This window comes from Megachile rotundata, chromosome 6 (assembly GCF_050947335.1).
Source record: "Megachile rotundata isolate GNS110a chromosome 6, iyMegRotu1, whole genome shotgun sequence".
In the NCBI taxonomy this organism is placed as follows: Eukaryota; Metazoa; Arthropoda; class Insecta; order Hymenoptera; family Megachilidae; genus Megachile; species Megachile rotundata.
This window is the reverse complement of record NC_134988.1, coordinates 17,176,140-17,193,124: the sequence shown is the minus strand read 5'-3', so window position 1 is coordinate 17,193,124 and position 16,985 is coordinate 17,176,140. Positions and strand designations below refer to the sequence as shown.

The 16,985-nt window shown below is 43.0% G+C and overlaps 1 protein-coding gene across 4 annotated transcripts in view; it reads right to left on the bottom strand.

The window, feature by feature from the left end:
* Window positions 1–3,189: 3,189 nt before the first annotated feature.
* Window positions 3,190–16,985, bottom strand: part of LOC100882227 (lachesin) — an 83,761-nt gene continuing 69,965 nt past the window's right edge. For 3 of the 4 annotated variants that reach the window (XM_012287459.2, XM_076532640.1, XM_076532639.1), the window contains 5 exons: window positions 16,749–16,959; window positions 16,143–16,196; window positions 12,267–12,430; window positions 11,558–11,714; window positions 3,190–4,394 (listed from right to left, as the gene is read on the bottom strand). In XM_012287459.2, the coding sequence (XP_012142849.2) occupies window positions 4,258–4,394; window positions 11,558–11,714; window positions 12,267–12,430; window positions 16,143–16,196; window positions 16,749–16,959 (723 nt within the window). In that variant the 3' untranslated portion in view covers window positions 3,190–4,257. The remainder of the gene's footprint in view (window positions 4,395–11,557; window positions 11,715–12,266; window positions 12,431–16,142; window positions 16,197–16,748; window positions 16,960–16,985) is intronic. The other variant, XM_076532641.1, reaches the window with a different exon arrangement.

Below are 16,985 nucleotides of genomic sequence, written 5' to 3'. Positions count from 1 at the left end.
GCTCCGTATCTCCACGCGTTGTATCTCTACGCGCCCTATCCGGCATGAAATTTCAACGCTATCTTCCATAAATAATTAAAAAATATTTAAATCTGTACTTAAAGTTTTCGATATAATTAAGTAGCGTAAATGAAGCGATTGTCGAAGAGTCGAAGCAGTCTGGAGCAAGGACTGGTAAAATATCAACTGCATATCGAGCCCTGTTTACCGATATTTTACCGGTTTAATTGTTTTTCGATAGTCGAGAGCAATTCCGGCTTTTCGCGTGCGATTGGAGCTGGAAGAGAGGCAGAGGGTTGAGTGAATAGGGTTGGCAGAGGCGCAAGCGTTTCGGATCTGGTCATTCGTTACAGTGAAACTGAATCGCGAGTTAACGGTGCAAGATGGCGTGCGCCCTTTTATTGGTTAAGTAATTCTCTTCGTTTTTTGCGAATGGAAAAAGCTTCAAGACCAAGGCTTCAGCTATCGATCCACCGTTGAAACATTCCGTTTCGTTGCTTTCATAGGAAGCCGAAGTTCCACGTGTTAGTTTAACATTTTACTCGGTAAACTGAAATCCTCTTTCCAGCGGATATTTGTCCAAGGTATTTCGAAGCGTTGCGGCAGATTGAAAGTTAACGCTTGATTTAAGCAACGCAATTTTTCGACCATTTTTTTTAATGGAAATATCGATGACCAAATATCGAATTACTTTAGAAGATTGAATTCCCGTCGAAATCACGTTACTTAACGAAATTTCGAGTTATACGCGCTGCAGAGAAATCGGTGGGGTTTTAGTGGCTGTTCGCAAGAACGGGTCCATCAAATCGGGAAAGCGGGAACATTCGTTTGCTGCTGTTTATTCGTTACAGTTGAAATTGAATTGAGCGTCAACAGTGCAAGATCACAAACGCTTTTTACAGGAAACAAAATCCTAGCCGTTCGTTTGTCAGATGACCTGGAAAATCATGGGCCAAATTAACTGCCATTTTCTGCTCAATCGTATCACGAATCGAGCGATTTGTTTACTCGTTCGTTAATGATTTCTTACAGGCTGTTGCATTCTACATTCTGAAATAAAAAAATTCTACAATGATTTAATCACGCGAGAATGTGACAAATGTACAAGAATCAGTCATTTTGATAATGTTCATCGAGTTTTAGTCGATACTCATGACTGTAACTAGTGTCACGCTTTTCGTAGTTCATCATCCGATAAGAACATGATGGAACGAGACCTCAGATCATAAAAGCGGAGCAGTAGAATGTATGTATCAAGGGATATCGCAGTGTTTCACATTTTTTTAAATTCGCGACATTCGTGACGTTGCTGAACTGGCAGGAACGAGATGATCTTTAATTCGAGCAGAAATGAAAGACGGTAAAGTCGAAGATACGCTGAATTTATCGTCGTTGGCCGATGCCGTTAACGAATGTGTCCCGCAGGAACAGAAGCGCTGGACAATGCAGTTTTCCAATTTTCAGCCTGCAACTCCCACCCCTCCAGTATGGTGGAAGCCTCGGTTCGACCTCTCTGGTCTACCTAGTCCTCCACTCTAACCCTTTATCATCCTGTAACCAGAACAATCATAAAGCATGTTGATTCACGAGCCATCGTAAATTTAGCGTTATTTTATTCTCGTACCGGCACCGTTTAAACGAACACTCTAAACGATTCCTCGAATCGATTCGTTATGCCGGATTTGCTAAAGTTTCTGATAAATATCGCCGATGATCGTGTACGGACAAAGTGTCGAATCCGTAATAAAAATTCAACCTACCAATTGGATGACATTTTTATTCAACCTCCTCTTTTATTCAACGACGGAACGTTATCGAATCGAGGCGTCGATTGCACCACTCGATTCGCGAGGATTGAAAACGAACGATGGCGCAATTAATTATTACCAGCCATTATTTCACTCCATCGTGAAATTTAAATCCGAAAGAATCTCGCTTGGCTCGACGATTAATTTGGAAGACCCTTCCCGTTTCTATCTTCACGCTGCAGTCACGCCGCCCGAAGCAATTTTACGCGCGGATCCAACCTGAAGTTTTCGGAATTTATAAATGAAAATCCACCGGATGCCCGATTCAACCTTTTCTCCTCGAAATTGGCCCGGTTCGCTCCCACAATTTTATATTCGGAACATTACTGCATGCCCTTCTATAAAACCGCAGTTTTAAACAAGGGAATTGCCCCTGCATTCTACGGGGCTTTGATAAACTTTCTCTATATTTTTGAATCCCAGTGAAAAAAATTGTATTGCAATTGTTCATTGCGAATAGCCGAATTGTATTGCCACGCGTTACTATTACTCCACGTATTATACGCAATATTTCCACACATCGCATTCTCACGCGTATTTCCATGCGCCATAACCTCACACACCGTATTTCCACGCGTCGTACCATCACGCGCCATATTTCCTCGCGTTGTACTACCACGCGCCATGTTACCAAGCGTTAATATCACTACGCGTCATATCATCACGCGTTACTATTATTACGCGCCGTATTACAACGCACCGAATTACCACGCGTTATCATTGCAACACGCTGTATTCCCACGCGCCACAATAACAACGCCCTATATTCCCCTGCATCGTATTACCACGCGCCGAATTTCAACGCGCCATATTACAAAAAAAAATCTCATTGCGAAAACCCAGTTTCCCTCCAGAATAACAACGCTTTCCCAGAAATTTTTCAAGCACGTACACAACGCGCCCAAGAATACGTTCAAATGTCACGGGACGTGTTAAGTTGACCAACGCGACTGTCGGGCTGTGAAAAGGGTTTCGCCGAAGTGTGAAAACAAGCCGGACAAAGTAACATAACGTTCAGCACGTATCGAGGGTGACCAGGGTGGAAAACAGAGGGTCGTAACAGACATTCGTTTTCCCTTCTCTTCGGAACATGCGTGATTCGTTAGAACGATCAAATATTTAATCTGTTCGTCACTCTTTTCTCCTGCTCGGACCATCTCGCGTTATTTGTAATTCATAACGCATCAAAGTGTTGAATAATGTTGAAAATTTGCGGAACGATTTTTCAAGCATTGAATGGCAAAGACTCTTCGATGTTCTATGGTTTTTGATTTTCTGAATTTCATTTCATTGAAATTCTTCCTGATCTACTTTATTTACGAATTGATTTTAATTCATGAAGGGTGAATTTTGCAGCACATTCTATTAAAATATTACGCTGTATGAATCCAAGAGTTTTATTTTAAAAAATCGTACAATGTATTTAAATAATTGGAAGATAAATTCGTGGTCGGTCGCGCTTTGAAGTCGTACTTAAATTATGGTACGAATAAATACAACAAGTTTTCCTAATTACGTCGCTTGAAATAATTGGTATAAAATCACATACTAAAAATGGCTGATAGAAAGGAGAATTAAATATTGTTAGACATAAAATGATTGCGATAAATAAAAACGGTATCAGTCATTTTTTTGTATGATTACTTGGCTGAAGGTAATTGTGCGTTCGTTCATAAATACTAGCCTAGATCCGTCGAGGTTACTTAAAAATTCTTCGTTAATTATGTACAATCTTATGACAGGATCGACGACGCGAGCGTTTCATCAAGCTCGACGAGTAAAATTATGAATTAAAAATTTGGATTAATATCGTTCCTCGGCATCAGAGAAGCATCCACCTTGCTAAGATACAGGATATCAAATTACTTTCACATCCTTTGACGTTACTCGGCCACTTTAATCCCATTGAGTTCAAGAGCGACGCTCAAAGAAGCAAGGGCGAAGCGAGAAAGACGTTTCAACGCATTGAGATCAAGTGTAGCATTGCGGCTCACTTACTGAATTATTTACGTAAAAAATAAATTTAACAGACGGTTCGCTTTTCCGATGAGTTGCCTCTCGATTACATTTTTACTCGCTTCGTAAACCATTCTCTCCATGAAATACTCATGACAGAATTACAAGACGTATCAATTCGCTTCTCTCGAAGCGAATGATTCTTCCTCGATGTTTAAATTTCCGTATCAAATTTTTACCCGTTAAAGAATTAACGGATAAAATTTGACGAACCAATCTGATTAGCTGCGCTAATCCTGTCTGACAGAATTCGATCGCAAAAATTCGGTGTACAATTGAAATGGTCCCGATATTCGATGATCCTCTTATCGATAATTTCTACGATATATCTAGCTTACAATCTAGCCGTTGGTCAATGGTTGTACTCTCCTCGAAGCGGAACGAGGGCATCAGGGCAGAAGAGGCAAGCGTGAAATACTGTCGGGTTGGTTCGCTATTGCAGGAAAGTTTGGCTGTTTCGCGCGAGTATTAGAAACCACGGGAACGGAAGTAGAAGTCCGGCCCAGTGCCTGACGTTACATCCGGAAGAGACGTATCCGGCGTCACGTTGCATGGCTTCCGTGCGTTCTCCTGTAACAGAAATAAAACTCTTTCTCAGTTTCACGGTTTCCCGTGTTTCGCGGGGTCATAGGACGTTGAACAATCGTCGATTTATGATTACGCCCCGGCACTGAGAGCTGCGATTTCGCGCGAAAGAAAGAAACGTGGATATCGTTCCAGGAGAAAGAGTAATGAAACCACCGACTCGTAAATCAATGTCTCACCGTGAGACCGTTGGATTATTGGTTTTCCTGCGTTACCCACCTCCGAATGAGCTAAGGTCTTCATTAATTACCACGCTTTTTAACGTGGCGAGACCAGACCCGTTTATTTCCTTCCATCGAAAGGTAACAAATAATCGGCTCGGTAATAAGTGAGTGCCACTCTGGAGCCTGTTTCAGCGCTCCCCACCTGACCACGTAAATACGTTCTCGAAATTAAATATTGTTACGCTGAAAATCGATTCGCTAAAATTGCAATTATAATCCAGATTACACGCCGCCGTTGTGAAAAATCGAGTAAAATTCTCGTACAAATTTTAAAACTATTAAAGTTGAAATTCCCCGGAACGAGCTTTAATTGATTGATACCGGCAATTAACGCCGCAGGTGATTTTCAGCAGAGTGCATATTTGTTTGCAATAAAAGCGTTGTAAAACGACGAACGCACACCGTCAGAGATAGGACGGAGATTTCAAAGTGGTATTAGCTTTGTTCCCGCGCAATACGGTAAGGATGTTACACGCTTCATGTAAATGTACGTGCCTCGAAGCGTCGTACACGTACAAGTACTTTGAACCGTGTTTACAAAAAGCCGTTTGACGTTGCCAAAAATTCTATTTCATAAGATGGGCTTTCGTGGCTTAACACCGTCGATATTATCTTTTTTCCTAAGCACGGAGGCTACGTAATTAAAAGGCGGAACTCGCTTCGGCGATTTTCGCGTGAACCGGTGTTTGTTCGAAATCTAGTTTCGTTTGAAGTTACAAGCTGCTTTTAGTTTTCCCTCGAAAGGAGAATTAATTGAAAGCTCCTGTGAGAACAAGTTTTCCCTTTTTTTCATGAATGCGAGAGTTTTTTGAAGTTGGATTAATTTTCCGAGTTTCCACGTTCACAAGGAGAAATCTGTTGCTCGATAGCGGGTAAACTCGAAAAACGAGCAGGGGTTGTAACTATCGGCTAACGGAGGCACACGGTGTTGGCCAGCTTTCGTCTTAACGGCACTTTACGATCGCCAACACCACGGAAGAAATCCTGATTTTTTCGGAAGACCCGTTAACAGCTACTTTATTCTCCGAAAGTACTCCTTTTAACGATCTCCTCTACTGATTACACGGCCCCACAGTCGCTCTAATGGCAGAAATACGAGCACTTTGTGCGAGAGAAATGGGCGTGCATCGGTTTATGTACATTAGAAACTAGTAAATTTCTTCGCGGCCTCTTTTACTCGTCGTTAGGAACACGTAGCGAGGTTTTACGCTTAATCCACCAGAAAATGTTCCAGTTACCGACAGTGATTATGCTTTCATAATTCTCGACCGATTAACCGTGCAACTTTTCCACGTTGTTACTTCGAGAAGTTGACTCGAAAATTTATCGAGCATCGTGCGATCGCGATTATCGTCCTTCAATTAGACTCGATCGATCGACTATCGCGTAATTAAATGTGAAAATTATCGACTCTGTTAGAATGTGACGTTTTAATCTTGCGAGTTCGATTCGAACTTAATTGGCAACGTTACTGGTTCCTATTTTATTAAAATTTTAAGATCGAGCGACCTGGATAACCGGCAGAGGGCGATATAAATCTTCGTCAAATTTATTCGATAATAGTTAACGAAGTAGTGGTCTTTATCGCTTGCGGTTTGCACAATTTCCTCGGTATTTCAGGAAGTCTGCTTCTATTTGGCTCCTGATGGCTAGAAGATCACGACGGATTTCGAACATCGCCGTGCGATCCTTTGTCCAGGATGGGTATCAGGGATAGTTAATTGGCTGCCGTGATAGGGTACGGTCAATTGAGCGTTTAATTAGAGTGGCAGGGTATCGATGGATTTTCGGCGAACGTTGCTTGGCATTAATCGATGATTCCCCTTGATGGTCTTTGAATATTTGTCCATCAGATACCTGAAACCGGACTTTGTTATCTTCTATGTGCAGCAAATTTGAACATTTGCATAAATTATAATTAAATACATCGCTATCATTTGGAGTATTCAAATTATATACGTGATCTGTCACAACTTTAAACGAACGCAACCAAAATTGCACTCGAGTCGCTGAAACGCGGAGTTAAAAGGCGCATAATTTTTCCTTAAAAGTTCTAATGCGTTCAAAGTGAATTTCCCTCTCTGAATTTCACCTGTCCCTTAAAGTAGAACGTCTAGACACAATCGTGATAAGTTTTACCGTTATTTTCTCACAGACGAATTCCCGACGCGCCAATATGTCACCACGTCGCCCCGGAGGTTCATGAGCATCTTCAAGATTTTTAAACATATATATGTATACACGAACAGAGCAGCGTGTCGGCGACGCGAGGTTGCAGTTCGTATGGAGTTTAATACCTAACGACTCCCCAAGCTACCGTTTATATAACTCCGAATTTCATCTCTTACCCTCTCTTTCTCTCTTAGCCCCAGTTCCTCACCTTTTAAACCTTCCTGTTATATTATTAAATTTCAAGCTCGAAATATCTGTGTAAATTGAAGTCGCCGAATTATTTTTTTACTCTCCCCAGTGGAGTTATTAAAAAATTCGGCTCCAGTCGGTACTAAGGAAACGTTTTATATTTATTTTGCCCAGCTCTACGACTATTATTACGTATGATCAATTCACCAGTTTCACTGTTGACCAACGAAACCAATTCGATTGGCAAACTTTTTGATCTAGGCGATTGTTGCGGCGCGTATTGCACCGTTAAATTTTTCGGATTCAATCTACTGGATCTTTTAACGATTTCATCCGGCAGGAAACAACGGTACCGGTAAGTGACGAGGAAATGTCTCACCGTATACATAAATGTTTGCAAGCGAAAGTAATGGTGGAAGTTCGAATATCGATCGCTTTAATGACTCCCAAAGCATTTCGAAACTACGGGGAACAGCTCTCGGAGAGGAATCGTTCTTCAGAAGCGCGTAGGATACGGGACAATTTTCAAGAGTTCCTTTAGGAAAACTGGAGGAACCCGGAGTACTACTTGCGCAACTTTTCGAGCTTGTAGATCATTCGCGATTCAAAGTAGTAACGCGAACTCTCTCTTGACGACAACGTGAAACCTATCGTATTAACGAGTCGATCCACTAGACTAAAAGTTGAGCCCTTCATCTACCGGTGTTTGTTATCGATATTTGACAAACTGTAACGATCATTCGCGCAACATCTCCACGGCAAACTTTCTCATCCTCCATAAATTCTAATCGACGCGCCGACGATTAATAGTTCCGAAATAATGGCGGGCACTAATGGGTTTACAACTATACACGTATACACGTATTTAATTCGTGTACTCTGATAACAGCGAGAATGTGATCTACAGTTCTTTGGTAAGCTCGGTAGTCTAGCTTAGCAGGGCACTTATGGCTAATTTATACGAGCTATTACGACTACCACTGACCCAGTAAGGCTGTGCAGCAGATCACTAGCGTTCCTAAGGCCAATTCGCAAAGCTCGCCAACATTGGCCTTAAACTGTCCTCGGCGAACAATCTTATTAAGGTCAACGATGAAACTGTAACGATCCGCGATAAACCTTGGTTTTAACGCGTCGGCTGTCACGGGTCATCGATAACGCGAAATTACGAACGGTCTGGCGTTAAATCTCGAGTTAAGGCGAAAGAAAAAAAGTTTATTCGAACACGAGAAACCGTAAAAGCGCGAGCACCGTTTTAAACTGGAGTTTCCGCGTTATTAGGTGCCACGGCTTTCGCAGTCGAGTCGTTAGCCAAATTTTTCCCCCGGCAAACTGTTAAACTCATAATCCGAACACAACAACGCTAAAACCTCCACTTCACCTTTAATAGCGCGCTCTGAATACGAGCCAAATATTAAAAGCTCATCCTCTCCGCCAAACGACTTCAGAGGCGGTTGTAACTCTAAAAACAAATTTCAAAGGATTAGAATAAAAGCGATTCGAAGGTGATCGATCCCAGCTATCAAAAAAATACTGATCGAAAAAAAAAACAAGGAAAGGGCGAGGAAAAGTGTTGAACGAGGACTCGAGTGGACTTCGAACGAGATATCCAGGATAAAGCTCGAGACGGCAGTCGCGAGAGAGCTAACGGTGATGTGCAATTAGGAAAATTGAATTCCAGACGTAATTAACTTTCTTAATTAATAGAATCGCGGAATTGTATCTTTAATCTGGCCGGTGGAAGTGCTTCTGGCAGCTACTGTCATCGGCGCGGAGCGTCGTCTGGGCTAGGTGAGCGACTTCGGATGAGACCGGGGGGGAATCAGAGGGACAAAGAGGGACCATGGAAGTTCGACGAACGAGGAAGAGGAACACGGAGAAGAGTGGAACGCGAGGTGGCACGGAGCGAAAGACGGAAGTCGGCCGGTGGAATGGGATAAGACAGGATTGTTGCGACGTGGAAACGGCGGCGACGATTGGTGGAACCAGAGGGTTGAGGAAGTCGCTGTAAGTTTTGATATATGCGCGACGTTATTTACGATCGCATACGAATTAGCTCAGACACAGCAAACCAGCAGCCGACCTGCAAAAAGTCGACTTTGCAGCGTGGACTGGCACTGTACTCGACCGCTTTTTGCCCTGTTTGCTTCCTGAAAAGTCGTTAAACCTCGCGCTGCATTCGACGAATCAGCCAAATGACGTTTCTTGCTGCTGGCTCGTATCGATGGGAGACACGAGAAACATTAATGTCAGCGACTCTTAGCTGCTTGTACAGGCAGTGCCACAACGTGGATTCGATATGCGAAGGTAAGCGCAAAACTTTTCTTGCTTTTTCTATCGCTTTACCTTGTTTCCATGCATGTCCATGCGTACGCAAACATTAATATTCAGCAGCTTAGAAAGCAAGTTTTTTACCTTACTTTTTCTTGCATAGACTTGGTGCATTCGTGCAGAAGTTCGCTCGGAGTTAAATAGTTTTTCAGGCAGAACATGATTCGTGCTGGTGAGATTGTCAACGAATCGCGTGAAAAATTAACGAGAGACGGTTTTAACTCGTTCGTTTATCAGAAAGCTCGTGGAAAGTCATTTTTCTCCGCGCCTTTCGTGGCCATCCGCGATTAATTAATCACCGGACGCCGATTTTGCTCGACCAGCAGATCGATTAATGAAAGCTGTCCGTTATTTAAGGCCAGTTTCGTCTTGTGCGTACGTTGTACATTTAAATGAAACGCGGATTGCACAAATCGTAAACTAAGTAACTCGTGAATAATTCAAATACCAATAAGAGAGACTTATGGAATGACGCGATAAATACAGTTTTTAAATGTTGCGTTTAACGAAAAACAAACGCATAAAGTTCGTGATACGTTACGCTCGTTGTGCAACATTCTGCGCCTCTATTCGCTCGATGTTTCAGAGAGATATCAATTGCCCTGATAAATCAGGTTTCGGCAATTCGCTGCGCGGTTCAAATTGCGAATTTACGCAAGTTTACATGCCAGAGATAGATTACCGAAAGAATTACCGTTCGATCGAAATTAAACGCGACCGTCACGGTGTTTCGTCGACCGATGATTTTTACGAGCACGCGCAGAACATAAATGCTCTCCATAAATATTACCATAAACGCCGATGTAAATTGTGCATATCGATGAAGCACCGCTGACGCTACGATCGAATAGGTAAAGTTTTAAACGGCAAACGTGCAATTAAATATATAATACCGAAAGCGGTTGCACAAGTGGATAGACCGGATAAGAAGTCGATTAAGCGACAACTTATGAAAGTTGTGCGAACGAATCGCGATACTTTGCCGCTTCGCGAAACAGGAGGAAGAGGAGCAGGAATCGCAAATGCACGACGGTGAGACAGTCGCTCGAGAGTCGCCTATAAACCGCGTAAATTCGCAATCTGTGAAACTACGAAACGAGTCGGCGAAGTTCTGATTTACGGCGCGTTTCACCGCCCGAACACGGGACAAGAGAAAAGGAATAGCCCGGCAGCTACATATATATATATGTATATATGTATGTGTATATATACGTATGTACGTAGGTATGTAGGAATACGCGTACAATGTAGCGTCGTCGGTGGGCGTCGGTCGGCCAGGAAAAATGCGACGTCGAGCGGGCCGCCGTTTCCTCGCAATAACTTCCGAAGGAAAATTCACGATAATAGAGACTACTGCCTGTGAATTCCGCATGCAAGCGTGCTTACGGATCTCCTTTACCCTCCCTCTTATTTTCGCCGATCCTCCAACCCTTGAGCCGTCTTTCTCGCACCGGTTAGCCAGCTTTATCATCCCCTAGCAAGCTTCCTTTCTCTATTTCTCACCCGAGCACACCGTGAACGCCCCTTTACCTCGGGATTTTCCTTCTTTCTCGCGACGTCTCAAACGATGGTCCGCGGCGAACCGAGAGGCTGAGCTAGACAAATAGTTCCACCGTGAAATACTACCGCCTCCTTAAAACTTTAAAGTGTTTCGAGTAATCCTGAGGCACGACTTTAGATCATGGCTATACCGTCTACGCCACGGCCCTTCGTCCCCGCTGTTTCTCTTTTTCTAGCCCCCACCGTTCTTCTCGTGGCGTGCACGAAAGCGTTACGACCAATCGAATATAAATGATCCCGAGGGCTCGTAATGTTTCCAGACGATGCGGTTCGCGGAGAAACGTTCTTCCAAAGAGCTTTTGATCGCGGTATAACCACGATTTGGGGTTAGATTTTATGACGGTAATTTGCAACAAATGTCCCGTCATTAGGCTGTACCTTTCTTTATTTCGACGATGATTGCCGTGTACGGTCGTCGTTGGTAAATTATTCGGAGAAATAAACTTACCACGTCGCGTTTTTATCCTTTCGATAATTGCCCCTAACTCCGTGTACCTTGCAACTTCGAAACGACGTTATTCGTTTTTGATTTGACCCCTTGGTGACCGGTAGCTTCGTGCAACGTTATCTATACGTTTCTCTCAAAATTGGACTCGCGATTATTTTCGATGGCGAACGAAACGCAGCGTCAGAGAAGTTGAAGAGGTCGCTAAAAAGGTGAAGAGCGCTAACCTGGTTCAACGATCAGCGTTACAGTGTCCGTTCGTCCCTCCGTCGGTCTGCAGGAATAGTTTCCGACGTCGTTCTGCGTGACTGTCGCCAATGTCAATTCGGAGACCGTGCGAGCCGCGCCTCTTTCAGTTTCTACGTTTATTCCGCCTCGTGCTGCCTGCGAACAATGCGACTTGCAAATGCGAGGCAAAAACCAATGAACCGTTTGTTGGCTACACTTTTTTTATGACGTTTCGCGAAACGGTAGATAATTCTGCGGTCAAAGTATTTCTCTTCGAAGGTACTCTTTACTTCGATCGAAAAACCGAGGAAAACGGAACGAAAGACCCAGTAATTTAGTAATAAATTTGTCGAAATGAATTGCAAAAAGCTTCTGCGAATAAATTTTCAGTTGTTCGTTTATCGTGGCCCCGATCGACGCCTGAACATTCTTCATGTAGCCGTAAAACGATTTAAACGTACTCTGTAATTACTTTAGTACCGCGTAACGAATATCCTGTAATTTCGCGTAAATGAATCGAAAGTTTGTTTTTACGCGAAAAGTCCTGTGATAAGCGAACGAGGTAATTTCGCATGCAAAAACGGATACGAAACGTGGAGCGGAGTTTTGTTTTATTTAAGTTGTCGCTTAAATTGAAATCGAGCTTATAAGCGATAAAGGGTATCGATAAAAAATATTGAGGAACGGCGATCGGAGAAGGTACATTACCTGGAATGTTAGTAGTTTGTTGTCCCGGAGCCATTGTACGCCCCTGATGGGTCGAGTCTGATACGGAGACAATATGACGCACCTCAAGGTGATCGTCGACCCTGATGGCACCCTCTGCTCCCGAGGACCCATTATGGACGCCACTGGAGCGGTGCTTTCGTAACCTGCAAGCCATGTACGGACAAATATCATATGGCAACATCGTGTCATCAAGATTAGAGGGTTTAAAGTGACGTTGAACAGTTTGCCGGGTCATGGTGTTCGTCAAACTTATTACGGTGCTGCCCGTTACTTGTTTACGACTCTATTCGTACGAGGGGATTTCAACGAAAGGCTTCAATCTTCAGGTGGTTTCGCTTGATTTTCACGAGCGAGATTTACTTCCACTCCAAATCGCAAATAATTTAGAAGTTAAAACTTCGGGCTAAATAAACTGAACATCGAGGGAAGAAAAGTTGATTTTCTACGGCGAAGAAGACTTCGTTGAACGGACAGCCTTAATTCTTCGCTTTTGTTTATTAAACCGGCCCTTCGAGCGAATTAATTATCACCTGCCAGTAAAAGCATCGTCAAAGGAAGTTGAAGGAGCAGCTAAACAATCGACCCAAAGAGTTTCCTTGTCCAGAGACTTTCTCGGCAACTTTTTAATTGACAGCATCAGGTCACCGCGATGTATCGAGTGACGCTCGGTAATTGACGTAACTTACTTTCAACTTTTTAATTTGCTGCGAAGAGGAATCGAAATATGCAACGAGTATCCACTTTACTACGCGCCATCGAGGATCCTCGATGTTACGCAATAATTTTAATTAACGCGAACGTTAACTTCTTTTCTCGGAGGAGTTAAAGAATCTAGCGCGAAAACGGTGAAAAGGAAGGCAGTAACAGGGTTTCCACACGGGACTGTCAAGTTTGTACATTTTAATTTAGAGAGTCGGTCCAAGTACTCGCTTAATATGCGCGCCACCGTGAAACGACACGTTCCTCCGCTCGACGCGAGCAGACCCGCTTCGCTCGCTCCAATTCCGCCTCGAAATCGAACCACGCAACCTCTCGCCACCGTGGGCGTGAACACGCCCGAAGAATCGATTGTAAAAAAGCTTTGGTTGCCAAACCCTAAGCATGAAATATTTCTTCCAACCCTAACTCGGAGCTGTTTTTGATCCTGAAATACGAACATGTCTCAATAAAGAGGACTCGTCAAATATTATTTCGAACGATATATTATCGACGCGATCGATCGAACGTTTCCTGTGGCCGGTATTCGTTTTCTTTGGCAAATATGAAATGGTCGAGGTTACAGAGGGTTAAATCGTGTTCAACGGAAAATCAGGAGCCTGCTGAAAATCTCTTTGAACGTTGGAAAAGGTTATGACGCCCCAAAGAGATTACAATTACGATTCACTTACCGTGGCAGAGCCTTAAGTCTCGTCGCTATATTAAAACGCGACCTACTTCCTCGTTCGCTGCGTATTAAGCAGAGACAGAGGAGGAAAGAGCTGGGAAGAGACGAAAGAAGAAAGAAACGGTCTTCCCGTTGTCGCCTTGGTCTAACCAGCAAGATCCTCCAGTTGGAAATTGCAGTTTCAAGTATGAACGAACGAGAGAATCTCGCGGCAACGTACGTGTCCTAATAATTCATTACACGGTGAACAGGGAAAAAGCAACGGGACTCCCATGAGGTACGATAACGCGAGGACAAACATACATTATTCCATGGTTACGGACTTTGTTTAATACCGGGCTCTCTTGACGGAATCGTTGGTCCCATGGTTATGGGCGGGCTAGGTGACGAGGAAAAAGAGCGCGCTGTACCAGAGGAGGTTTTCCAGGACTACCGGGATTAAGGATAATCCTATTAGACTCGGATTAATCCTCGGGGAACTGCATTTCTCCTCGGCGAAATATTACGTTATGCCGTTATTACTGTATACGCTGAGGCAGCCTGATCTCACTTTGGCGTTCTTGCTTTTCTTCCTGTTTCCGTTCGCCGTCAAATTCGATGGCGACTGTTACGGACATCTGGTTGTTTCATGGCGTCGTGATCGTAAGTTGTTGATATTCCAGCGAGGGAAGCAAGAAAACTCGTTATCTTTTTACTCCAAGCAGAAATTTTCTTTCATAATACAGTTTTGAATGATTATATCTTTTTCCTTGGGTTACCAGTTTTTTCTTATAACTAATTTCTCTTGTAACAAAATTGCTCGGAGTTTGACGAAAATAATTTCCATCGTAGATTACTTCTCGAGAGTATTTTCGCTTAGGAAAACAGCTTTCTTGATCCTTTTCGCGCCGCTCTTGATCCGGTCCTCCCTCGATAACCTTATCGAAAGTTATCGGTTATTAAGAGGCAAGTAAGGAAAATAGGAAAATTCGCTCTTGGAAATATTTTTGCGCGTCATAATTTCAAAAATTTCATTTTGCCGATTAAATACTTTGATTGCGGTAACCAGTTTCCTTATACAAGAAAGTTTTTTTCGATTCGATGAGAATTTCCATAGTGGGCGGTTCACTTCTTCTAGGTATTTTAATTTAAGGCAGCTTCCTTGACGCTTGTTTTCACGCGGCTCTCGAATCTATCCGTCGATTCGGGATCGATAGCAATTTTGACGAGAAAAAGTTCAAGCTGTGAGCTGGAAGCAATAAAGAAAAGATCCAGAAATCTCGCGTCTCGAACGGTGAAATGATGGAAGTTGGAAAGAATTATGAAGCGTCTAGCAGGCCGCTGCAAGAAGAATCGACGACGGATCCCAACCGTCAAAGCCAACGAAGAAGCGCGCTTATCCTTAAGTGATTGATGTCGACTAGGTCCAGAAGAGAAATAAGAAGACCTACGGATGATTTTTTAACCGGGTCGACGGTGTATAAAGGTTCCACGACACCCTTTAGCATCCAAGAGATACACAGACTCCATTAATATCTCGCGTGAAAATCGCTGACCGCCGTTCGGAAATTTATGAAACGTCTCTGAAAATCAATTTTTTTATTTTCACCTATCTCCAAGTTCTCCTCATCTTTCTACGCTTTTTAGATTTTTGAAGCCCCGTCTTATTCTTCCTTATGAAAAATCTACTCGAATCCAACTTCGCGAATGAAGGAAAATAAGACAGCTGAGTCCCGCAAAGCAATCAGTTAGTTAAAGAAAACTTGAGAAGTTGATCTTCACAGCGACAAGATTGGAAATGCAATTTGAATGTCATGAATCCAAAGTCGAACGTATTACTACCTTGATGAAATAAAAGCATAGCGGAAGAATTGTATTTATAAGGAGTCTGAAATCTTCTTTAAAGACGATACGAGAGTACACATCCAGATTCGAGTTACCGTCGCGAAGAATCAAATCAAGATCACGGATTAGCGGAGCGGAAAATGATATTTTTCGAGTCCGCAACACGAAACGGATCGAACAAGGTAATTTACGGATTTGTATACGAAGAAGTTTCGATCGTGCATCAATACCCGGGGCATGGATTTCATTATGCTGATCGACTAACCGCATGGACGAAATAAAAAAATAGGCAGAGGGATTTGGCCGCGAGAAAGGCGGGATTAATTTTTACGAGTTACGGGGACGGAAAAACTTTCGATGAAGTTTTGATTGCATTGCTGACGTATATCTGCACGTTGTCAGTGTACGTCGAAAAAAAGAAAAAAAAATATAGCGTGCAATAAAACTCGATGCGTGGACGACAATCTATCGGCAGATTTTGATTGAAAATATTTTTTAATCACCCCCGGCGTGTATGAAAATTCGAAATTGCGCGGTTATTAAACTTAGACCGTGAAATTGTTCCGCGAACTATGAATTTCAATTTAAATCATCGAATAGATCCTGGCAAAATGATCGCAGGGATCATTCTCGCGATGCTTACTTACTTATTCGAGTCTGCTGGGAATGGGGTTCGTCGTAACCTTCCGGTTTGTCAGGATCTGAAAGAGATAATAAACGTATTGACGAGGTTAGCCAGAAAATTTGTTCATTATGTCCGTGGTAAATAAATTTAACGCATCTCGTTACAATTATGTCGTTTAAAATTAATTACAATTTATTATTTTCGGTAGGAGATTAATCGGGAAAATTAAACGGGCGATCCTCCTCTCATTAAATGTTTGAAACCGAAGCACCGCACATTATACGGTGGATCGATAAGCGAAATTTCTCGCGTCTATAATTACGAGCTAAACACGTAGCTCGACCTACACTTTAAAAGTGAAAAGTAGAGACGCTATTTGCACAGTAATGCAATTATGCTTTCACACAAAGTCGACTGCAACGCGGTATCGGTTAAATTGTAATCGGGTAAAATTAAATCAGTGGAATCCCCTTTATTGAATCAGTGAAATTTTTTTACCTCGAGAAGCTCTGCTTCTGTATGAAACAAGATTAACAGGGTGTGATTAAAATTCAAGATGTAGCCGAGAAAGTATTTGACGTTTCGTGAAGCGGGTTAAATACGGTGGTTCAGGAGAAATGGTAATTACCTCTAACGGACAGCTGAACAACATACATCATTTTCGGCTCGGCATTCACCTGACATTCATACTTGCCAGAGTCTGCCTTCCTAGCATTGTCCAGCCTGAGGGTCCAAGCGTCGCTTCCTGGTGTGTGCTGAGGCCCGAACCTCGTGTCCGAGCTGAACAAAGTGATTCCCGACGTGAGGATGTGGAGATCCTTGCTCCTCATCCAGGACACCTGAAACCAACCGTGGTCAACGTTGA